Raw genomic sequence first — 26,024 nt, forward strand, 5'->3', positions numbered from 1 at the left:
CTGCAAGAGATAAATACAGCGGTGGTATCTGGAGAAAAAGAATTGCAGAGATCTTATTTCCACGCTGGGTTTTAGGGTGGGACACCATAAACAGTTATGGATGTTTTATATCAAAGTCTCCTTTTGTTTATAGAGCATGTGCTACTCCAGGACTTCAGTTTAAGAGAGCTGTGAAGTCAGGCTTAGCCTGAGCTCATACCTCAATACTTACTAATTTGGTTTGGACAGCAACATTTTCCCCTCCACCCCCGTCACCATCCCGTCTGGCACCAGCACCACGTGAATCACACCGAGGACAATCCAGTTACTCCAGCAAGTTAAAAACAGTCAGGAGGAGGATTTTCCCCTTGTACAGCACGGGGAAAAGGAACACAGAAACGTTCAGCCTACACTTGGGACATTTCTGGGTGGTTTTTTTTCCCCTTTGAGGTAACACACAGAAAGAATCAAACCCAGTGTGAGGAAACCCGATCAGCTGAGCCACACAACCAGCAGCACAGGCTTAGTTCCCTTTTTTTGCTCTCCACAAAAACACGACGCTTTGAAAAGGCCGTTACAGGCACATAGTTTCCACGGATTGTTAGAAATATGAACCAGTTAAAATTAGGTCACCTTCCACTGTTATTTTAGCAGCTGAGAAGAAAAACAGTCCAGAAGGGAGCTCCCATGGCAGGGAGCACATGGTGGGAAAACAATGAATACCAGAGGTGAAGGCTCCCTGGAATATAACCTTGATACTACAGTTTTGGGGTGTGGTGGTTTTCCCTTTGTTTTTGTTATTTTTTAAAAAAAAAATCTGTTCCAGTTCAAAAATTCACACATTTAAAACTCCAGAAGTTCCAGTTCATCTTCGGTTCACTTCAATCCCTTGATCCTTCTACTGACAGGATTAGTCTACAGCAGCAGGAGGATGGGGGAATCTTGGCTCTTTAAACACCATTCTCCTCAGCAGGGGCAGCTCGTTGTCTTTTACAGCGTGACAAGCAAGAGCTGTGTCTCCAAAACCACAGAGTAGGAGCACATGAGCATATTCTTTTCTACAGTCAAAATGAAACACGGGCATGACGGGTAAACAGGATCTCTGTGTGCCCACACACGCGTGAGTACACGTGTACACAGCACTTGTGCCCACACATACAGGAGTGTCTTGGAGAATGAGGCCCAGGGGAGGTATTGACTCCCAGCAGAATGCAAAAAGTTGGCAAATTCCTCATGCAACCATGACAAGAAACATCTCCACACCGCTTATAAACACAGATAACTCCAGGCTTTGAAATAATTCAATCCCATCCCAAATGCACAAGAATAGTCCATAAAAAGACCCCATCAAGAAGACAAAATCTGGAAATCCCCCAAGCTAAGATGTGTTTGGGACAGGTGATATAATACAGCAGAGGTGGGCATTTTAAATATTCTTGTAAAGAAGTTCATGCTTTTAAAATCCTGTTCTCCACAGTCTCTTCACTACTGTCATTTGGATTGCTGCTTCTAGATGTTTAGAAAGATTTAAAGCAATCCTACTGACTGTAACAGGCACCTTAATAAAAACATTTTAATAGTGTTTTGAATCCTGTAGCAGGTCCCTGCCAGTGGAAAGGATGGCAGCCAGCCTGTGTGCAAGCAGAGCACTAGACTGTAGCAAACTCATTTGGCAGCCTATTGCAGCCGTAAACTCAGCTCCTTAGAAGAGATCAAGATTTAGCTATTAAAGCACAAACTTTTCACTCCCTCCTTATCATTTAATCAATAAAAAGCAACTGTGGGGAAAAGGGGAAAAAAAAGGCAATTCATTTTCTTGTGACAGTTTCAGAACTAATGTGAATTGCTTATTGTAAGAGCTCTGTGTGCTACACGGTACTTGCACACAAGATCAAAAGGTCAGAGTTCAGCAAGGCTTCTTGTCAGGTTTGAAATGGCCAAAGCCTAGTCAAGGTGATGTGCTGGGATGCTCCATGTTCAACACACAGCCAAGGCAAACAGGATCACTTCAGCTGGAGCTCTTACCTTATAGACCTGCCCATAGGTACCATTGCCAACGAGCTCTACCAACTCAAAGATTCCTGCAGGATCCTAGGAGAAAAGAGAAAGAATATTAAATAAGCAATACTTATAGATTTCTGAAAAAATAAACATTTGATGAAGATCAACAATTCTCTGACAAGGGTTTTGAGTGGTTTAAGGTTTTCAGGCAGACCAGGGATGGGAACTACAGGAGCAATGAGCAGAAGTGTGGCACTGTCCAGGTGCCCTGTGTGGGCAGCCCCAGCACAGTGAGCAGCACAGACCCACCCAGTGCTGCCCACCTCCAGCACCTGGGCTGGGAGATGCCAGGCAGGTGCCTGCGAGTGAGCATCCATCCCTCTGACTGTCACCTGCTCGATGCATGAACACTCAGTGCATGCTTTAAATGCAACAGCAAACATTTGCTATTAAAAGTTAAGATTTTCTTAAGAATCAGCTTTGGAATGAAACAAACTAACTGTCAGGGTGCTGTTCTGGGGCTCAAAGCAGGGGTTTCCAGGTCTGTTCCTGAGGTCAGCTGCATTAGTGTTACTCGTCTAAAGGCCATTGTTGGTTTGGTGCATCCTGGCTGTTGACACCCCAGTTTGTCAGTTGAGATTAGCAGGTCCAAGGCAACACCAAATGAAGACACAATACCTTGTAAAGGTGACAACGAAGCACAAAACCCTGTCCCCAGATCTCCCTCCACCTGGCATGTGCCCAGCCAGGGGAAGTGCAGTCACACACACACGTGCACCCACCAGCACAGTCCAAAGACGATACGAGCAGCGAGGTACGAGGGAGGGTGGGGAAAGAAAGAAAGACAGAATAACCAGCGCTGCTATTTTCTCCTCTCGGTGGGTTTTCCCCTTCCAGAAGCTTTATTTATAATCTCCTGCTCCTCCTCCTTTTCCTGTACTCATCACTCCAGTTTTGGAGAGCACAATCCTCCTGGAAGCTGGCGGACGTGAAGGCATCCTGACATCCCTGGGGTCTGTGTGTCCCTGAGCCCACCCAGCCAAGGGTGACCTTGCCTCCCACACCACCACCATCCTCATCCTCCCTGCTGGGTTTGGAGCCACTTGGCATCCCAGTGAGCCCAGAGATACCAGCTGCAATCCGAAGGAATGCAGACAGGTCAGTTACCAGCTCCAACAACCCAAGGAGGATCAGCCAACAGCACTCCTGAGGAGAGAGCAGATGGACACCCACCACCCCGTTACAGACACAGAGGTTTCATTCATTACAAAGTTGCATGAACTCAAGATGCTTCTGGGTCCACAAGTCAAACACTGGATCTTTATGAGAAGCTGAGAAACAAGGTTCATCCAGTAATAATGCCACAAAAGTAAATTAATCTGAGTCCTGGGGCAGCTTGAACACGTGCTGCCGTGGAGCGGTCGGAGTTTGGCACAGCTCCGTGACAGGGTGACAGAAACCCCTCTGATCATTCAGAAATGCCACATCCCCCTTCTGCCTGTTCCATCATACACCAGCAGCTTCCTCAGGCTGCCTGGGGGTACTCCAGAGTGGGAAGCCCACTCAGCCTCCAGTGGGACAATCTGCAGCAAAGGGCAGGGAGGCTGTGCTGGAGGAGGCTCAGAGACCACCAAGGACACACCTGCCCTGGTGCAAACACACCTTTATCCAGACCCTTGGGCTGGACACAGGTGAAGCTGCAGCACAACAGGTCTCCCAGATGGGTGTGGACAGCCTGTGGGTTTTGCTGCCTTGGTACCAGGCAGGGAAATGCCAGGAATGGATGGGAAAGGGAACTGACACCAGGTTTCCACGCTGGGTGAGGAGGCGGGGGAAGGGGAAACATGGCAGCAGCTGCTGTTTATTTTTTGAGTTTCTTTCCTAAGGGTTGTTCTCCGCAGTGCTGAAACAACTCTGAAAGAGGCTTTTCCAGTGCTACAAGTATATCTATTTTTGAATATTCACTAGGAGATTAAGGCAGAAGAAAGCTGTGCCTAGGGCATATACTTAGGAGGTTTGGAGAAACATCCAGGGATGCAGCTGGCCATTTATGATAAAAAGAACTCCTTTTTGCAATATGTCTTCCAACCTCTTTCTGCAAATCCTCAAACTAAAGAGCACCTCATCCCACCATCCCAGGCTCACTGCTCTAACGTGTGCAATCTCATTTGTGGCTCCAACAGGTTTGCCTGAGGCCATCCATCACTTGTTTGTGATGCCAGTCCCACATCTGTCTCTGCTGTTGCTGTGCCCAGGGCAGCTTTGTGCCAGTCAGGAGGCCTTCCCCCATGGCTCACATCACCCAAAACCTTCTGCTCCAGCTCCCACCAGCCAGGCAGTTTCTCTGCTGCAATGTCCCCTCTCCATCCTGTTTTCTCCCTGCATCTCTCCAGAAGCATTGCCAAGGTAACTGGGCATCTCTCAGCACAGCCAGGAGTGACACTGCTCCCCTGACTGCTGCCACAGGCAGCTCCACCTCAGCACAGCCAAGATTCTGGGAGCACTGTCAGGGAGCACAGGGGCTGGATCTCTCCTCCCAGAAATGCTGCCCTCCTCCCATGCAGCAGGCAGTCAAAGGGAAAAGCTTCTCCCCAAGAGTCACTATTACAACCCAGGAATAATATGCTATTAATGGCCTTTCCAGAAAACACACAGCGAAGGATGGTGAGGGCAAGGAGAAAAATCCCTGCTTCCCACTGGCCTCCCCTGGACCAATTCATAGACAGAAAAGAGATTTGCATCTTAATGGATGCTAGGGAATAGGCTGTCCCTGGTACCAGGGGCACATCCTGCACATCCCACAAAGCCCCGGCTGAGATGCCTCAGGAGGGGGGTACAGAGAGCAGCAACAGCAGCTCCCAGGCTGGAGTGGGCAGCGAGAGAGAAAAACAGAGAGGCACACAGCACGGGTGATGCTAGCCAGGGGAAAAAGAAATCCACCCTGCAGAGCCCCAACCAGGACCAATCCAGGCCAAGCAGGGAATAATCTCAGACCAAATATAGCCTGTGCTGCAGCTCAGGGCTCACAGCAGCGCTGGGCTGCACTTGGCTGGGGGGGACTGCAAAGCTCATCCCACACGGCTGCTTCCAGCCTGGCACCTACCTCCTTCTGCTGATGCCCTCTCCTCCATCCAGGAGGGACACACGTGTGCTGCAGCCTGCTCTTCCCACACCCCAGAATGCCTTCACAAGAACTACTGTACCTCTTGTGACTGAAAACATCTGCATCGAATAACAAGCCCACAAATAAAAGGAAAAATTGGGGCGAGCTGTTAGTTTAGGCAAAGAAGGTGCATTGTTTAAAACGATGAGGGGAGAGAGACAGCGTTTAAGACAAACCCACAAATAATTATCAGCTCTACGTTAGCTTTTTAACTAGAAAAGGATTTGTATGGCTGTAGTAGCACCAGGACTTTGCCAAGATCCCTTACACTAAGGTAGGATCCCTCCTTCCTCCCTGCTACTGCTCCTCAGAACATGTGCCAGAAGACACAGGAGCAAACTCAGCCTCTCCATAAAGCATCAAAACACTCAACAGGACTTTTCAGCTGCCCATGGGATGGGAAATGTTTCCCAGTGTAGCACCTGCAGCAAGGGTTGTGCAGACCCAGTGTTCCTCCAGGCAGAGATGGGTTGGGATCTGAGCTCTCTTGTGCCAGGATATGACCATGCTGCCACAAAGTAAAGCCAGGACAGGCTCAAATTCAAGTGGGAAATTGTCATGTTTCTACTAATCTCTCAAGAAAGTCAGTGGTACTAATGTTTCAGTGGCTGAAACCGTCTGAGACGCAAAAACACAGAGGCATCATCCTTTCCAACAACATCATGGGCAAGGAAAAAAAAGTCCACTTTATTTCAATAAACAGTGTATTTGAAGCTGGTGCATTATCAGAAAAGGGACTTCTGTGTGTGGATGATAAAGCAGGATATATTCAAATTTCAGTAACAAAACAGGCCTCCCTTTTGAAGACTTATCAGCGTGGAGCACACAGTGGGGCTTGTGGGTTCCTGGTCAAAACTGCTCCCCTCCTTCTGCCTAACCCAGACCTCACAGAACTAAAGCTGAAAGATCTCCTTGCCCACACCATGATGTCTCAACGAGTCCAAGGCACAAAAGAGCCAATATTTTGCTTGAGGAGACTATCCAGAGAGCAATATCCACACCCAGGGCTAAGCCACCTAAGGGCCAAGGGCTGCAGGTGTGTATCAGTGTTGGCTCTGGTGAACTCTGAGTGAGCAGAACACAAGTTAGCCATTTTCAAATACCACCATGCAGGTGTCCATAAACACCAGAAATATTCATACACAGCCTGTACAGCAAATCTGCTTGTTTTCCTTGAAGGAGACTCATTTTTCTCCTTTCTAGCCCTCACAAAAGGGATGTAACAGGAAGGGTTACACGAGGAGACAGTGGAAAGATGCTCAGGAGAGGGGAACCCAGGGGCACACCAATTAAACCACGATTGCTGTGGATGCACAGGAGGGGAAATCAGAGATTGCAGCCTCTGTAATCATTGTGCACTTAGTCCCCCAATTCTAGCAGTTAATGACAACTTTCAGCCAAAAAATCATGGAGCTACCCAGTCATTAAGCAAAATGCTACAACCCTAGAGAAGGAAAAAGCACTGTGTAACCAGAGGCAGTGCAGTTACGGGTCAGTAACAGAGGAGTGTCCCCAGGCACGAATCAGCTAAAGCAGCTCTGTGGCATCAGAAGAGTTTTTTTAATCTCCACCAAGATATAAAGCCTGAGCAACTAATGCTCCCAAGCATCAGGATATTATGAGCCTCTGCCTCACATCTCCATAATAAAACAGCCTCAACAGGAAATCCCACAAAAACCAAAGCAGGCTTACAAAGTCATTTACTCATCATCCTCAACACGAGACCCAGGGACCTCTGCCTGGACCAGTCCTGCCAGCCACAAGGAGAAGTTTTGGGAAGGACCAGAGGGTCATTCTTCCCAAAAAGCTGGCTCTTGTAAACTAATGGCAATGCCAAAGCACCCAGACAGCCCAGGAGAGCCACAATCCCACCTGGCATCACACAGCTTGGCATGGCAGCACTGTCAACCTAAGTGGTTGTCTCGAGGTGTCAACTGCCTGGAGAAAGTTGAGTCTTCCAACCCCACCAAGCTCCAACCAGAAGTGAAAGATCAATGATTCAGAATGCGAGAAAGGTTTTGCAAGCAATGCAGGAGAAACAGAAAAGCCTTTCAGCAGCAGAGTTCAAAAGGCAAAACTGTCATCAGGGTACCATTTCTGATTATGCAGAGCATCGCTGTAAGGAATGAGTACAAAGATGAAGCCTTTACTTCTCACATTATACACCTGCCCAGATTTCATTTCCCCAAGGCCAAATGCCCAGGCTGGGCTATACTCTGTGAAGCCACTTCTCATGCTGGCAGGAAGCTCTAGAAGCTCTGTAAACAGCCATAAATCTCCCAGGCATCAAGACCCAAGTAACCTCAAGCTCTACAACGTCCTCTGCTATTCCTTCCGAAAGTGCATCAGTTCAGTCATTTTGCAACACTTTCTGCAGTGGCTTCTACAGCAGGAATTGAAGCACTTGTGCAGTTTGACAAAACAAGGTCTGGATCACCTTGGGGAAGTTACCCCAAATGACACACGGTTCAGAGAAAAATAGAGGGGTTTGAAGAGCACTTGAAGACACAGCTGCTTTTTAGTAATCAGCTGGCTGTCTTCATCTCCAAGGCACTTCTAGTTAACAGCTCTGTGAGTAATATGAAGACAGACTGCACAAGCCAGGAGAAGATTGTTAATATAGCTGCAGACAGCAGCAAACAAAGCAGGAAGGCAGAGGCCAAGGCAACAAAATACTGATTGAGTCACTGGGAACTTTCTGAAAAATAGGTTGGGGACATGACTTTTTCAAGTTTCAATCGCACAGACACAGCCCTAAGCCTGCCCATTAACTAAAGCAGTGTAAAAAAACCTCAAAAGCCAGCACAGGTATTTTTGAGATAAAAGCCAAGCAATGAAGCAGAACCACGCTGGACTACTGGATGTTACTCAGCCCTCACAGGGATTGTTTAATCTCACGCCTTCTCCTGCTAGCTTTGGTACCTTCCCCTCCTTCGCCCACCCATCCAGAGACTCACAAAACAAGCTATCATCAATGCCATCTACCACTGCACCTCCTGCCTACTCAAGCAATACAAGCTGCTCTACTTGGAAGAGCAATAATGAACTCCCCAAGGGCTTTGTTTTCATTTTGAAGGAGCAGTTTGTCCTCCCTCACCCCCAAACATCCAGCTCCGTAACTTAAAAGAAGATGTTAGTCAAGAAACAGCATTACTACACAGCGTAAGAAAAACTGCTCTCAAGGCTAAGTTATTAACAGAAGAAAAATGTCTCACCTGGACAGCTGAGAAGCTTGTTTACCACTATTTGAACCACTCCTCTGCAGCATCTCACGAGGAGATGCTCTTCCAAGCCCTACTGAGAGCCACATCTGTGCTCTGTCCATTCCCCCTTCTCAAACTATAAATCCACTCTCCCAGTGGATTTCCAACACTCTCCTCCCCAGCTTCTCACTGCAATAAAGCTCCAGCCACCATGTGAGCGTCTCTTTCCTTTCCAGAATGTTAAGACCTGCCAATAGCTGGCAGCAGCAAAATTAAATAAGAACTAATTGCCACATTGGGCTTTTCAGTCAATAAAACTGTATTACTTCTTCAACTATTACCTGTTCAATTTAGGATGTAAGTGTAGATTTGTAGCCCCCAGCCAGCAAAGGAATAGCCAACACCAGTGCTAAGGCAAGAAAAATACAAAATCCCTTATGCACATGCACAGTTCATTCCCACTTGGTTCTGCAGAGGCCAAGCCACTGAAGCTACAACAAACTGAGTATTCCAGATTTCCTGCTCACAGACTCATACTTGCACACACAAAATTAGAGTTCTTCTGGCCTAGTTTCTCCTTTCTAGAACATCAGAAGAAAAAGCAGCCATTCTGTACCCTCTCCACAAGTAGGAAATGTGAGAGCTCCAAATCTATAAGGAACACACATACCAACCTGGATAAAAATGTTTTTTTCCAACCAAAATGATGCAGCTGTAGGTGGGTCCCACTGCTCAAGGTGCAGCAGTGATACTAAGAGAGGACAATGATGACATGTCTAAAATTAACCTTTCTCCAATGCTGCATGTCAGAGCAGCTCAGGCCAAGGAAAAGCTGTCCACAAGCTACACATTTACATCAATCAAAACAAGAAGGGTCCAAGCCTTCTTCCCACTCCTTCAAAAGCATGGCTAGAAACACGGTGAGTCCATCTCTCCTGATGTCACTCCAGCAAAAGGCAGCCAGTTTTGACTTGAGGCTAATGAAAACGAACATGTGGCCTCTGTGAGACTCAGCATGGTAAGGAAATGCTCAGATATTCAGTAACCCTCAAGACAACACAAATGTGCTTATTCTTCATTTGAAGTTCATTTCCCTCCAAAGCAGCCGTTTCTCTCACACCCTTTCAAAGCTCTACGGCACATTCCACAGATCACCATGACAGACTTCATGAACTGTTTGCAGCTAACAAGTCCACCTTCCAACTCACAGAAGACTCTTCATCTAGAAGAGCCAGAAGCCAGACCAGAAGTACCAGCAAAAGCACAACTGCTATAAGAGAACCCCAAGGTTTTCAATGCCTTGCTAGATGAATGCAGCCTCAGTGCCATCAACGCCTTCAACATATGCCTAATTCAAGCACACAACTTCAATGGGGCAATATATAAAAGGCTTGGCTGAGCTCAGTGTCTCTAAAAAGCTGCAGTGCCAATTATAAATCACATCTATAGCCCCCAGAAGATCTAAAGTCACTACCAGTATTGTACCACACTTCTTCGGATGCATACATCAATTAGAGCCCAGCAGCTGGACACTCTCCTCACTGGAAGTCATTTGTATAGTTTCAGACCAGTAAGATATTATTCCTAAATGTTTAGATCTCATCCCTCTGAGAAACAGAGTTTCAACCTTGGCCAGCAAATGTTTGCATCAAGCTGAAATCATTACCTACCACTAACCACCGTCAAAGGCTTATGGGGTCTCGGAGGAGTTGGTTTAATGACTTACCAAGGCAGCTGTTTTGGGAACTGCAGCCTCTTACCATCCCAGTCCTGGAGATGCACTGTGTAAAGCACGGCTGCTGCCAAGCTCATGCCAAGAGAAGGGAGCACCCTCTCACACACAGGCAAACATTCAGTCTCCCACAGCAGGTCACAAGGCTGTGTCTGTGTGTGTCTGCAGGGGTGACAGAAGCCAGTCTGCACCTTCCTGAGGCACTGCTGGACACTCCAGCTTCTGCAGCGCTCACAGGAGGCTGCTGGGGTCACAATCTGGGATCACCTTTGTCAAGAAATGACAGCCTTGCTCCCTCCTTGCAGTGAGAGCTGTGGCCAGAGGGATGGCTTAAAACAGGAGAACGTCTCACTGCCAGGTGCATTTTGGAGCAAGAAAATAAAAGCAAACGTAAAACCTTTGCTTTTTTTAAACTAGGATAGTTTTGTACCTCTTATGTCTATTTTTCAGTCATAGTTGTGGGCTGAGCTGACCAGAAAACCTGTCAGGGATTAAAGGGCTGTTGCATGAACAGCCCACAGACTACAGCCTTCAACAGCAGAGATCTGCGCAACAACCAACACACAGCCAGGCACGTAGGCATACATTCCAGAAATCCCTGAATCCCAGATTAAAGCAGGTGCCATTACTTTTCAATATTTTCTTGTCCCTATACACATGTCTGGAGAAACACCACCCTCCCTGCTGGATTCAGCTGAGAGTTTCTCACATCAGCCCAGTTTTCACAGATCATCTGGAGATGGAGTTATCTGCTGGTTTCTTGCTTTTCAAAGAGTTTACCCACAGCTTGTCACTTGTCATCAGCTCCTCACACTTGGCTCTACAAGGGCTGTTTAGCAAGAAAGCCATAACTCTCCAGTGGCAGTAGTTTCAAGAACAATATGGGGAACAAATCACTTAAAATTATTGAGCACAACTCTGCAGGATAGACTGTGGAAAAATCCCAAACCCCACAACTATACCAACAAGCTGCCAAACCCTTGTACTATAAACTCACTTTTACATTGAATTGTCTTTGACAAATCAGCAAAATTATTTAAAAGAATATCAAATATATGTTAATTTGCATGTTTCAATTTAGAAACACGTCTCACCCAAGAGTTGGGGGAAATGGGAAAGGAAGCTGTGGAGAAGGGGAAAGGAAGGCTTCTCACCACTTTCCCTGTATTTTACAGGCTGTCTCCAGTAATGCCAGACCGGGCAGGAAGTCTGAAAAGTTGGTTATGACAGACACTCAAACTGGGTGGAAAACAAGGTCCCACAGCAAAACGCAAGCTCCTGCCTGATCCACAGCAAAAATACAGCCTAAAATCAGGGCTGATCCACAGTTGCTGAAGTGATTGGCAAGATTTTTTTTGCCAGGGTGTGAAGTATTTCCCATAGCAAGTCTTTTCTATTTCTTGGTGGCTTCCTACATTGTAAAACAGTCTCAGAAATTGAGGGAAATGCTTTTTATTTCAAGCTCCAGTGCCCCAAATTACTAAACTTGGCAGGGGCACACAGGTTATTTAGTTTAGTTCATTTGATACCTGCATTACAACAGTACTCTGGATGAGACAAAGTCGGAGGGATGTTTCTCCCAGACACCCCAGGAAGATATGCAGGTTTTGTTTTGCAAGTCATCTTGATGTCCCATAAACCCAACCACCTCATTTTGCTTTACATACCAGTTATGCTCCCTGTCAAATTAGAGCCCTGTGACACCTCCCTACCATGGGAGCTCTCTGCTAGCTCTGCTCCCTGGAACCAGCTGTGACACTATCTGGCTTCTTGCAGAGCTCCACAATTTTTTATTAGTTCACACAAGCAGGCTGAAAACGTTAATAGAAGCACACACAGTGCAGCTAAACAAGTCCTGTAAGACCACAGGGACCAGCCTGCTGAAGACCAGTACAAGACAGGAAAACAAAGCAGGTGGAAAAGCCCATAATAATTGGAATTTCAACTGAAAAATCAGACCAAACCCTCCTGGAGGCACAAAGTGCCAGCATCCACCAGCCACTCATCTCAGCTCTGCCCACTATCCTTTCCCATAGCCAGGAATGGGGTCAGCTCTTCAGGCCACCTCCTCCAACCCAAGAGAGACACTGCACATCCCCACCAGGATTTGGCCCACAGTCATAAATGTGAGATTAATCATGAGTGTTTAAGGGGATGAGAAACATTAGTAACTGCTTCTAAATTAATTGCCGCTATTGTTATTTGATTTGCTAAACTCTCTGGGGCTAGATTTTATTTTAGAAAACTATGAACATATCATATTAATCAACTTAAAATAAATGGTCTTGATTTATTTATTTCTGCTGTATCTACTCCTCTTTAGGCTTGGCAACTCACTGCATTCTTTCCATCCTGTGAACGAAAAAGAACAGGGGCTTTGCTTTATTATTATTTTAACGGAACCTCTGTGAAGCTTAGCAGTTCTGTGAGTTTAAATCATGGCAAAACTATGTCGTGAGGGAGGACAAGTGCAAGGCTGGGGCTGGTTTCCACACTCTGCAGGCGCCAGCTTTGCACTGGAGCCCACCAGCAGAGTCACACCACACAGTCTCCAAGCAAATCAGATCTATTCCCCAATAATTTAGGCATCCAAAGGGTTGAAAGACACCCTACCAGCTTTCAACAGGGGCTATCCCAGTGTGAGGCACACTTCTTGCAGAAAAATCCTGCTAGCAAGGAAGAAGTTTAATCTCCTCTAGCCAGATTTTGCTGTGCCTGAATCCTCTGGAAGTTGGGTCAGCATCCTTCCCCCTCTCCTAATCCCCTGCCCTCAGCTTTAGCAATGCAGCAATGCCTCTGCCAGCAAACTAAAAAGGAAAGCCCTCACATACATTATGCTGAAGAATATTAATCTTGTGTTCCACAGAATATTAAGTGGATTACATCTACAGCCTCCAAGGAGGAAAAACGATGATTTCCATGTATCTTGTGCTATTATTCACCCCTATTAGTTTTTCCTACCAGCCTAATGTTAGTCATGACAATTTCCCATTAATTAGTGCAGAGCTCAACTGGCTTGTAGACCAAGCAAAGAGAACAAGAGTGGGACTTCTCCATGGCCACGAGGCACATCACACCACTGTGGCACAGCTGCTGCACAGGAACACATACAAGGTGAAGAACAAACCCACCTTTGGGTTTTCTTGGATGCCTTCCTGGTGGGATCAGCCTTGAACACCAACATCTCTTTGTAAAGGCGACAGAATAGAAAAGAAAACTGCTGACATCATTTGAGACACGCCCTTAAATGAGGCACAGTAAACACGGAGAGATGGATGTTTCTGGCCTCTAGGGAATTGTGGTGGGGGAAGAACTCACCAGAAGCTCGAGGTGCCAGTTCTCACAGCCAGAAAGGAGCCCTGACCCCAGGCTGAAGGGGAACACCAGCACCCAAAGGTGAACCCACCACACCTGGGTGCTCCCCACCCAAGAGGACTCCACCAGCACCTCTCCCAAACACGCTGCTCAGCATGGGAAGTCCAGCCCTCTGCTCCCTCTAGAACCATTCCAACCACCAGCTGACTTTACTAGAGTTTTACACTTTCTTTGCAGAGGTGTTAATGACTCTGAAAAGGCACAAGACTGGGATAAGCAGCTTTAATACCATTTAAATGCTTACGAGGAGGAGAAACAAGAGAGGCTGCAAGGGCCAGACTCTCAGAGGGCGGCACATCCACTGAAGCTGCAGCTCATGTGAGAGGAGTGTAAATTACTCAGCACGGAGTAAGCAAGATCAAAGCCGCTCCAGAAAGATGCAACCCACTGACACTGATGCAAAGTCGGCCCAAGCTTTACTGAATATTTCACAAGCAGGCCAATGAGTTTAAAAGGCCACACGGGGTGCTCTGATGCGGCACAAAGTAAGGAAGGAAAGGAAATCTCAGGACGAATGTTTTGTTCTCGACATAATACATGACCAAGAACTCAGCTTTGGCTTGATGCATGGAGATATTCATACTTTCTGCTGACATCTTGTTGGTCTGTACAGGGAAGAGAAACACAGCTTCTCAGCTGCAATTCCCAGGCTCCATCCTCGTTTTTATAGTTCCTAGAGTAATTTCAATTCTACACAATAAACAGCAGAACAGATAAGAAAAGCCTTATCAGATGAAGCAGCTTACAGCTTCCCACATGGGCAAGACATAGAGCTAATGGCTACAGAAACAGATAAGGGTGCTCATAACCAGAAATCAAATCCACGTGTTTCAGCAACAACACACCGCCACAGAAAGCAAAATAAACAGTACAACAAACTTTGCTAGGCCACCCTAAATCCTCAGAAAGCATCACTTCATCCCTGCTTGCAGACTCAGCTGGCCCATCATCATCTCTCCTGGTCAGAAGAGGGGGAGATGCTGCAGTTTCATTTTAAGCCAATGCAGCATGTGCTCAGCTGAGCTCTGATCCCCCTTACAGCCCCAGGCTACAGTAAGGAAGACAAACTACTACAAAACCAAGAGGTTTTTGCAATCCTTTCCCTCTCTGAAGACCTGTGTTGAAAAGCAATATTCATTATGCAGGAAACCAACTCAACTATCAGCTGTCCCAGACTGCAAGCAATGTAAAGCCAGGATGGCCTTTTTTCTTCAGGGCAACACCAAGTACCACGCAACTACAACCCCTTCAGCATCCATCCCAAGGGCCAAACCCCAGTGCCATATCTCATCACTGCCAGAGACCCAGATTGTTCAGTAATGTCCAAACTCATGGTAAGCTGCTGGCAGTACAGTTCTGGGCTCTCCATATCACTTAGTCTAAACCAGAGACACAGAATGTGATCCTCACCACTGAGCTGCTCCAACAGCTCTAACCTGTTGGGTATTATCTCTCCATCTGATTCATCTCCTGAAAATTGACGCCTGCAAGTTATTTCCCTTCCCTCATGTCCCAAACATCACTCTGTGTTGGCAAGTATACAAGAAAAGCATTTCTCCAAAGGAATTTGCTCATCAAGACTTGCAGACACTAAAACCACAGGTTATCTAATCTTAGCAGAGCATAGTTTAATGGCCACAACAAGGAATGAGAGGCCAAAGGGTCTGACTTCTACTCTGAGCTCTGCCAGGGCTGCATGGCTCACACATGAATCTAAGGAAGATGTTTGACCACTCCCCACCTTGACTTCCCCTGCTCTGAGACTCTCCTAAAATTCCTTTCCTCACAGGGGATCTTATCTATAAAGTCCTCATTCGCATGTGAAAAGGGTTATGGATCTCCAGATGTGTACCTAAGGAAAAGTCTGATGGAGTGGAGAAGCAGCACTGGCCAAGGAGCCTGGAGACACATCCTCCAGTGTGCTCAGCACACTCCACATCTGTGCTCAGAGAAACAGATGAACCCTTTCTCCCCTCTACAGGGAAGGGAAAAAACAGTCATTTCCTCTTTCTTGAGAAAGCTCAGAGTGAAGACTAAATTCTGCATCTCTCAAGTCAAGGAAATCATTCAAGATTCTCCCAACAGTATCAAGAGACCCCACCACCTCTGGAGAGTCAGCTGCAGAACCACCTCACAGGTGACCCCCACAGAACAGGATAACCCTCCCTGTCCCACCCTTTCTCTGGATGCCACTCAGTGGCACAACTGGATTGATCAGGAGGAAAATTAGAGGTCTACTCTCAGTGTTCTGCAAAATCTGGATGTGGAGGTGGGGAAAATGCAGACTTGGCACAGGTGAAACCAGAGCTGCACTGCCAGGGTCTCACAGCACAGCTCCTGCTGGGGGCCAGAGAGGGTTTCTTCTGCTGTTAAACAACTTCCCACTTGGAAAACAACCGAATATCAAGAAGCAAGCTAATATTTCAGCCCTTTGGGGAAGGAAATAGAGCTATCCCATTGGACCTGATCCCATCTTTCCCAGCTGACTCAGTTAACCTTGAAGGCAGATCACACCAATCACACCAGTGCTGAAACAGCCAAGCACCAGCTGGAACTGCTTCAGTAGAGCAAGACCTCTGCCCCTAAGATTGGTCCACAAACCTCTTGTTTTGTCCCAAGTGGCAAAAAGACAGTGCAGTGAAGGACAGAAGATATCTCCACTCTGGTCTAGCCATGTGGAACAGAAAGGTCTCAGAGGAGCAACTGGCTCAGGAACTTGAAGAACAAACAAAAAAGGCTCAGCTCTTTTTAAGAAGAAAATGTCCCATTGTTCCATAATTCATGGAAAGCAGAAGAGGTTTTATGGACTCATTGAGAAAGGAGGGTGAGCATTAGAAAGCACTTTTCAGTATTTCATGATCACAAGGTGAGCTGCTTGCATAATACTGACAAAGAACATGAATGCTGATATCACAAGGCAGTTATGAAACTTGGGCTTTAAATACTGAATAACAATAACTCAATAATTAAGTCTCATAAGTAGTTTCTTTCTTCTTTTTTTTTTTTTTTTTTTTTTCCCCTTAACTGCAAAGTAGATGCTGCAACCTTCAACTGAGGTACGATTGTCCTCTCTGGCAAGGTTTACACATGATGGATGTCCTCTGCTCCACCACCTCACAGCACCAGGGATCCATCCCAGCCCAGAGCCTCACTGTCAGCCCCATCCCTCCTTCAGGCCTCCCACTCCTTCAGGAGAGGCTTCAAGATCACACCAAGGGATGTGCTGTGAACCTGTGAGGAGCAGAAGGATGAGGGAATAAACCTGAATAACTGCATTCTGCCAGTTAACCGCTACACACCCAACAAGCTCTTCAGTCCTCCTCGTATTTTTTGACACATTCTTGTGAACTACTCCAGTGTGACCAGGACACACAGTCTCCTGAACAAGACACACAATATAGAGCAGCAAAATGCCATGAAAATCAAGGGCAAATGAACACAGAAGACAGCCCCTCCCCCTAACACTACTTCTATTTTTAGGCAGCCATATTAGCTTGGAGCAGTTTTACTCGTTTCTGATAATGAGCAGAGCCTTTGCATCTTCTCTCGAGGACATTTCATCTGTGCAGCCACTTTGCTCTACACCAGCAGCTCGGAAGAGGTCACGCCAACCGGCGAAAACAAACCCACGATTTATTGCGAAAGGGCCTTGAGAAACCAACTTCAGCCTTGAACTTCTGCCCTTTCTCACTGGACAACCACACTGCTCCAGTTTTGGGGGGTATGGTCTGCCCACCTCCAGTTCAAGAGGCACGATGAGAGCTCCTGAGAGCTCCCACAGCAGCAGGAGTCCTGCACTAAGGCAGGGGAACTTGATATCAAGAATTGGGTGATCATTATCAAAGGAGCAAGACAAAACACAGATGTGCTCAAGATCTGGGTTCCACTGCGCTGGTAGTTTCTCTTCAGGAAGTAACACTCCTCCACCCCTCAAACAGAGCTGTTCCTAAGGCACAACACACGACTTTCTGCAATGCAACCAACTTGTGCATTCAGTGTCCTCCAGTTGCCTTAGACTGCCTTGATGGGAACATCCAAGTGAAAGTTCTCTTCCTTCAGGTCCATTCCTTCTCATCCCCTCATGCCTCAACCTTCCTCCACAGCACTTCACCACCACCCTCCTGTCTCCTTGTACCCACACTGGTGCTGCCAAAGGCAGCAAGATCCCGCATGGACACGAGTCCCGTCTGGACTGCCAACGGGCAAAGTCCAGAGGGCAAGATACACCTTGGAACAGGTGGCAGAAGAGAGGGATGGTGGAGGTAAGGCAGCTTCTCACCTGGAAAATGAAAGCATGGCACAAGCAGCTCAGGGATGTCTGTTTTATCACTCGAGGAAGAAGGCAGGCAAAGCCTCACACATATATCTCTGTTTTTTCTTCTGAAATTTCAATAATCTACTCGAAGTCTTCTATTTGCCGTTTGGATTATGATCTCTCGGGAAGACCTTTTTCCATGCTTCTCTACAATTATGAGATCTAGGGAAAGATACTCCCCTTTTCAAGTTGACTTCTGGTGTCAGCACTTCACAGAATTTCGTGGCTACAGAAAAAATCATGAGACTTTTGTCAATTGAGAAACCCCTTCCCTAGCACAGGAGATGGTCACTTCTTGGCGAGCTCCAGCCCCTGGTCATAAGCACCTTCAAAACCAGGCTCTTGCCTTTTCTGTGGATTGTGAAATCTCATTTATTGAGGAAAAACACTAGTTCAGTAAGAGGAAACATTTAATACAACTAGTAGATGATTAACAAGTGAGTGCTCAAGTCAATTGCTGCAGGATCATGGTGAGTTCCTAAGGCCATAAAAAAAACTTCTCAGACGTCAGAGGCGAGGAGTTCATGGGGAAGTTGTGCCTGGCCAAGCCCTCCCTGCATGGGACCACAGGGCCACAGCTCTTCACCTTCCTCCCCCAGGCTCCTGGCTTCAGGTCTCCAACCCCCTCCACACCAGTGGTACCCCAGGGACTTTCCCACAGAGTATTTTATTCCTACCTTCACACTCTCCCAGCATACCTCCAAGACCTCCCTCCCCATGCTCTGTAGAGGTTCCATGCCCTATACACAGCTGAGCACCCATTCACCCACCTCCCTCCCTCTGTCCCACCAGCAGGCACTCCTCCTCTGGCCAGCTGAGCCATCTGGCAGGAAGGAAAGTTATCAGGGTCCCCACCCTCGGGCAACAGCATGTCAAGGCAGCACTGGGGAGGAGAGCTACACTGTGTTCTGTGGTTTTCTTAGAGCATTTCTGCTCAGGACCTTTGCCTTTTTCATGCCAGAGTCACCCAGCGCCAAATAAAGGTGCTTCAGTGCTCTTAAGTATCAATTACTTCTAGGCAATAACATCCTGAACACCTTTCCCCATCCTGGCTTTTACAGAGCACAGTGAAGAAGTTACAGGGATTTGGCACTTTCTCCTTAACAGGCCATCATTAACAAGTGACTCATATTATATTGCAGCGTGAGTCATCTTGGCAGAGGTCACAAGCATAAGTGACAACTAGTCCTCGATTATTTCCTTCAAGTTGAATTAAAGGTGTATTGTTATGCTAATTTTACATCTGCTCCATCCTATCTTTCCTTTCACTGTCTCCAGAGCAACCTGAGATTTCAGCTCATGGTCTAAACCACCTCTGGAAGAGCTCTTTCACCAGGGTGCTGTTATAGGTTGTCACAAAACAGGGAGGTGACAATGGAAAGTCTTCTGGATGGGCTTTCAGCTGTGGCAACTAACAGGTAAAGCAGCTCTCTATCTATCTATCCATCCATCTATCCAACCATCGCTGCTCCACAAGGACAACGAGCTGCTGTCCCTGCCATCATCCTGCTCTGTTCATGCTTTACTGTAGCAAATGCTCAGGAACTTGGGGCTTGCCCAGAGCTCAAACACAACCACCTTCAGGCTGCCACATCACATACCTGGCTCCAAGAGCAGGGGCAAAGCTCAACAAGCAAAATCACTTCAAACTATGCCCAGCATCATATGGATATTGAAGAAATGATTACATGGCTGGTGTAAAAAGGGGCATTTTCAGCCATTTTCCATTTTCTAGCCAGGCAGCCCCATATTTCAGCCTCTCCTCTTCAGAATGTGTCCATCACAGGTCCCCAGCCAGGTGCAGACAGCATCCCTGCCAGGGCAGGGCACAGTCACTCAAGGACACTTGGCTCAGAGAACAGTTTTGCCCATTAGAAAACATGGCCATTACCAGCCTGGTCACCAGTGGAGCATTCTGTTTACATTTATAGCAGTCAAACATAGTCCCACTGGCTGTGAGGATCACTTTGGAGAGCATTTGTAAACTGCTCTCACTACTGGAATCCCATTTAGCTATTATAGCCTCTTCAGCCATACTAACACACCAATCCCCACAGAATAGCAATGGGAAGAGCAGAGTCATCACACTATTTACTGAAGCTAATCAATACATAAAGGCTGAAGATTTATTTCACTGAAGACAGCCTGTCTGCATGGCCAGAAAATGCATTTAAAGTCCTTTTCATTTTGTTGCTTTGGCCTCTGGTTCTTCTCCAAAAACATCTTGCACACCCATCTTTCTTTCCTCCCCAAATGGTGGCACCTGCAGACATGAGAGAAGCCTCTTCCCCAAACATCTACCATGAGTATTTAGTGGGAGCATAAAACACAAACCCCACAAGTTTAAGGGCACTGCACCTTCCTTTCCAGCCACGTTTCATGGCTGTTTTTGGCATCTCCCATCTGAGTGAGCAGCCTGAAAAATTCTGGCCTGTTTTGAAGGTCTGTGGGCCAGGGAGACAACCTGTGCCACTCATAGCCACACCCTGCTGTCCTGTTCCACTCAAGAGGGAACAATTAGAGTCATGCTTATTTTTATTTCTATACATTATTTTGACACGAAAAAAGACCTTTGTAAGTGCCCTGCAAAGCCCACATCACATCTGACCTGCGGTGTTTTGGGGGTGACCACCCACAGTGCTGAGATACCACCAGAGTTTCAGAACTACTGAGCCACAGCTAAGGAGGTGCACTGAGCTGCACCATCAAAGCTAGCTCTTTGGTTTCCTCTTGGCTCATGTTTTGGGGTGAAATAGCCTGGCAGGCAAGAGCCATGAGGCTCAGTGCTCCTGAAGCACTGATGTGAATTAAAACAATCAACATCTGGCAAGTAGAACACATTTGTTTTGGTCACTGTATCAGCTATATGGCCCCGGTGTAACAGAAATATAGAATGGTTTGGGTTGGAAGGGACCTTTAAGCTCATCCTCCATCATGGGCAGAGATGCCACCCACTAGGATCAGGCTGCTCCAAGCCCTATCCAACCTTGCCTTGAACACTTGTTTGCAAGGATCATTTACCATTTCTCTGGGCAACCTGCTCCATGCCTCACTACCCTCTTAATACTGCTAAGAAAGACTGCAGTGAGGTAGGGAGGAGATCTGTGCCTTCACTTTGGCCAGTTTATCTCAAAATCACACTAAGCTTTTATGCTTTTGTATGAAAGAAAGAGGAAGAGACAAACATATTCTGATGTACAGGGAGATTTCTATTGTTGCCTGGACATCAAACAGCACCCAATTAGTCCTGCAAGGATCTGACCCACAAATTATGAAAATAAATGCCTCTGAAGCTTTGATCTCTTGTATTTCTATAGCATGCTACAGCAGTTATTAGGCACATTTTATTAGGCTCAAGCTGTGCGATCTTTTCCTCAGCAAAGGCTCTACCACTTCCAATGCATCCTAAAGTCACCATCCAGTGGATTAAGGGCATGATCCCAAACAGTCACTTCTGTCATGCACTAAACACATGACTCAGCTGGCAGTAGGCTTTTTCCTGCTGAGTTTCAAAATTAGGAGAAAAGGGAATTTTTAAAAGAAAGGGGAGGGGAAACTGTCAGCCACATAAATTTTTTACTTCTTTTTGTTAGCTTATAAAGGAATATGCACGTGAGGCAACATCCCTGGTTTTTAAAGAGCACTGCTTTTAGAACAATTTACTGTTCTGAAAGCAACACTTTCTGCACCCTGAAATGCCACTGCTGGAGGGAGCAAGCAAAAACTGTAACAGAAGGTTTTGTGCACTCTGAAGCTGAAAACCACAGGTGCTCTCATGCAAGCAGGAACACCCACCCTTGCTGCAGCAGGAGCGCTCAGAACCAAGAGGATGTTGAACTTGCACTGCTCAGGCTTTGCTCAGAGGAGCAGCTCACTGCTCACAGCAGCACAAACCAGGCAAGGACCAGGCCTGCTAGAGGCTTAGGGCTGTTTTCACCTGAGTGCATCTATAGGAAGGATGGAACTGTGTCACCCACCCAGGTGGCACCCCAGTGACTGGCACTGGATGGCGTTTGCATGAAGCAATCTGTATCTGACCAGGCTCCTGTGGCAGAGCAGAGCTGGTTACCTGCAGCAGAGCAAAGGAAACACCTTCTGCTGGTCAGAGTAACTCAGCTTCTGAGTGTGGAGCAGGACACACTGCTGGCTCCCCTCAGATGGAAGCAGGAGCTGTATCCAACCTGGCCATTCCAGTGCTGCCCACCTGATTACCATCATTTATTACCAACACACACCCCTGACCTTCCGGCGAGCACTGCAGCAAATTAACATGGAAAAGCAACATTCTGGGTCAAAGGGAAAGGTTTTCTGATTGGCCATTACAAAATAAAAATCAGGCGTGCAGAGAGACAGAACTGAGTGCCAACTAAATTTATCAGTGTTTTCCAACCTTGGTTGCTTTTCCTCTCCTTTCACTAATGAGCCATTGCAGGAGCTCCCCAGGGCTGGGGACCAACATGCTGGGCATCCTCATCCCACTGCAGGAAGATGCTCAGCCCCTTACAGGGCTCATCTAGAAACAACCATGGAGGAGGAATGCAGGGAAAGTGGGAGCATCCGTTTTCCAAGGACCATGTTCCTTAGCCAGCACTCCTTGAGAAATCATAAACTATTTACATGGAAAACATCAAATCTCACTTACGTAATTTGTTTTCCTGATCCCAGAGCAGACTGACCATCAGTGCAGCCACAGTTCAAAGTGACAAAACAGGACAGGAGAAGGAGGTTGGGGCAAAGGAAATCAAAGCTTCTGGCTTTCTAAGTGCAAAACACAACCTCTCAACTCAATGGAGCTACCAATGACTTAGGCTTTTCATCTGCACCCTGCTTTAAAGGATATGTGAAACGTAACAAAGAAGGCACCAGATCGTCAACAAATGGAAACCTCATGTGAAGGAGGCTCTACACCTGCAGAGCAGTCAGCGCCAAAAACGCCACCAGAAGGGAGAAGGGATCAGCCAAAGTCCTGGGAGAGCAAATGTGGATCTGCCTTTCACCCCACAAGGCTCCCAGTCTCTTCTGCAGCCAGCAGCAATGGAAAAAAGCATGTGTGCTCCCCTGGCAGCCCAGGGCAAGCAGCTGCCTTCAGGTGGTAGGTCCTGAACCCTCAACACCACCCTCCACAGCCCAAGGCACAGGAGTTTCTGTCAGTGCTGTTTCACCCCTTTTCCCTACTGGTAATTTTTTACCTGGGGAAGCAAGAGAAATCCAGCAGGATTCTACCCCTTTATATATGAGGCCTGAAGAAATGAGACAGAGATCAATACCCCATCCTTGGCCTGCAGGTCAGAGTCACAGGACTCCCACTGGTGTCTATAATTACCCTTGCAAAGGGTAAGGGTGCATTAGGAGGAGTCAGGCAAGGGTTTGCAGGGAGCAGCTCAGAGCCTGAGCCCAGGAGGTGATCACAGCTTTTGCCTGACCTGGCCTCACATGAATGATGATTTCCAAGGATACCTCTTCCACAGCTGGGTGATTCATCCATGGGGATTTACATACAGATCAAATGGAAACTGTTTCCTCCCTCACCCCATGCAGACTGTATCACTACATCTACAAGCCTGGCAGATAAAAATTACCTTCAGGTAGCAGGGTTAAAAACCTCCTCTAACTCCTCCTTGTCACATGGATTAAAAACAGACTCTTTATTTTAAATATGCACACCAATCAAATGCTCTTTGTTGCTTCAAAGCTTGATCCAAAAAAGTGATTGTGCTCAAACTTCGGTCTGCTCAAGCAAATATTTTGCCATAAATTCACTCCAAATTATTAATTTTTATGGCTGCCCAGCAAAGGAAGACTAGTGAGAACAGAGAACTCTCCATGCCTTCAAGAACACCATACACTGCTGTGCTGTGGAAGATCTGCAAAGATGAGGAAGAGTAACCAGTGCTGAAGAATAACTGCAGAAGAGCAGCAGCTGGGCTGCATAACTCCAAAAGGCAGAGAAAAGAATACAACCAACCCCCAGGGAAAGACTGGACAGAAAACAGACCTTTTTCCATTGTAACTTTTCATGAGCATACACAGGAATATGCATAGGTGCAGAGAGGAAATGTTTGCACAAATGCCTCAAGGAATGGAGTTGGACACTGCCATCCCTTCAGGACAATTTAAATTAGAGGAAAGATTTAGATTAGATGTTAGGAATAAATTATTTTCTGAGAGAGCAGCAACATAAAACCCAGAGAAGCCATGGATGCCTCATCCCTGGAATTGCTCAAGGCCAGGCTGGACAGGACTTGGAGCAATCTGGTCTAACAAAAGGTGTCTGTGCCCATGGCAGGAGTTTTGGGACTAGGTAATATTTTAGGTCCCTTCAAACCCAAACCCAAACCATTTGATAATTCTGTGATTCAGAGATAAGTATTCTGGTGCAAAATTTTATGGTTTAGAAGTCAAAAGGCTCCAAAACAGACACAGCACATGGATATTGTCACGGTCCATAGCTTACACATACACTGAATGACACTGGAAGAGGACAGATGAAGTCCCTGATGGAATACTCTTGAGAGTGTGTTTCCTCAGAAACTGTGAATATGTATATATATCTGCTGAACATCTGCCCCAAATTTTGCATAGCAGCATTATCATGTAAAACACAGTAAAATAAGCTTTTCATGTTTTTGTTTTTGTTTTACTCTCTAGAAGTCATCTCCAGTCAAGTTTGTTGTTCCTCTTTCTATTTAGGAAGGTGACCTTTACAAAAGCTGCCCAAATTCTGTTGAGATACAGAGTTCTTTTAAAAAGGTGCTGGAAGAAGAAACCTAAAATACTGCTGCCAGAGTAATGCTCCTGAGTGGTGGCTCGCAGTGCTTATCCCCCATCAGAGATTCTCCTAAATCTTTAATGATGCTGAAATATGCCATAAACTGACAAGGTTCTAGAAACAGGACAATGCCAGCACGTTTGAGTTTTGTGGGTTTTTAACATGTCAGCTTTTATCTTCATTGACAGTGATCAACTAATGCAAACAAAGGGCCACTGAAACTTCACTTCTATACAAAGCAAGCTAAAGGAAGAGTAGTGACATTTTTGGGTTTCATCCAATTCTTCCCAGCAACAGCTAATACTCACCGGCTCCTTAAATTCTGCGCTGTCTCCTCTCCAAGCCTGAGCATTAAAGGCCAAGCTTTTCCAAAACAACAAACGATTTTAGGATACAGTTCCCAGAGAGTGCACGGTCAGCACTTCACTAAAGTAAATAACAAAAGCTTGGGGTTTGTTAATGAGCTCAAAACAAAAGCAACGTCCAGGTACATGAAGAAAACAACTGCTTCTTCCCCAAAAAGGCTCTTTTTAAACTCCCAGCCTTGCAGGAAACCTTCAGCCAAGCTGCACATCCCAGGTGAGCCTGGTGCCCTACGCCCAGGGCGAGCCCCTGCCTGCAAGACAAGGAGCAGCTTTGAGCAGGGGGGACTGCTGGCCCCAAGCCAGACCCTACCCAGGGGTTATCAGCTCCCTGGGAAAGGTTTTCCTCCCTGAGATCTTTTACAACCTCCCACACACCTTGCAAAGCAATTCAGATGAATCCAGCTGTGGCAGCTACTGCCAGAAGAGCCCACTGCCACTGCTGGTACATCAGCCAGAGGCCCAGCCCTGCAGATGGATGCAGCAGAGGAAAAGCTATTGACCTGAATATTTGAGAAGGATCAAGGCCACTGCCTTCAGCAAGAGATGACAGGCTCTTGCATTCACTGAGACAAAAAAAAAAAAAAAAAAAAAAAAGCAGGGGAAAAAACACCAAACCCAGCCCCATCTTTCTGCTCTCTCCTATTGGGATCAGCTGTGCATTTACCACCAGAGACCACGGCCCACCGCATCCCTCCTCACACTCATTCTCACTTTATTGCAAAAATCTGTTTCTCCAACATGCCTGTCAACAGCCTGTGTGAATCCCTATGTTAATCATTATTCTGCTAATAACACTGCCAGGTCATCCAGCTATTAAACATGCCGAGTGGACTAGCAAAAATATCTCCTTGCCCATCCAAAAGGACATCATAATGTAGTTTATCTTATCCCCTTGTCAGTATAATATGCGGCACTACCTGTTTGATGGCCTCATTGTTTTAAATTACAGTTTTCTGCAACATTAACGATCCTCATTACCAGCCCCACCACTGGAAGATCTCTGGTTTAAGCATCCTGCCTACCCTGGCACACTCAGCCCTCTGCACCCACAGGGGCACACCTGGGTACCACGGCAATGAGCACGGTGCCCAGCGATGGATAGAAACATGTCACAGAGAAGGC

The 26,024-nt window shown here is 46.6% G+C and overlaps 1 protein-coding gene across 7 annotated transcripts in view; it reads right to left on the bottom strand.

Moving 5' to 3' along the window:
• TNIK (TRAF2 and NCK interacting kinase) overlaps window positions 1-26,024 on the bottom strand; it is a 152,446-nt gene that overhangs the window by 123,354 nt on the left and 3,068 nt on the right. For 6 of the 7 annotated variants that reach the window (XM_066325729.1, XM_066325724.1, XM_066325727.1 and 3 more), the window contains exon 2: window positions 2,005-2,070. In XM_066325729.1, coding sequence (XP_066181826.1) covers window positions 2,005-2,070 — 66 coding nt within the window. Of the gene's footprint in view, window positions 1-2,004; window positions 2,071-7,300; window positions 7,310-26,024 lie in introns of those variants that run through there. The other variant, XM_066325728.1, reaches the window with a different exon arrangement.

The sequence above is a fragment of the Sylvia atricapilla genome, chromosome 10 (genome assembly GCF_009819655.1).
Source record: "Sylvia atricapilla isolate bSylAtr1 chromosome 10, bSylAtr1.pri, whole genome shotgun sequence".
Classification (NCBI taxonomy): domain Eukaryota; kingdom Metazoa; phylum Chordata; class Aves; order Passeriformes; family Sylviidae; genus Sylvia; species Sylvia atricapilla.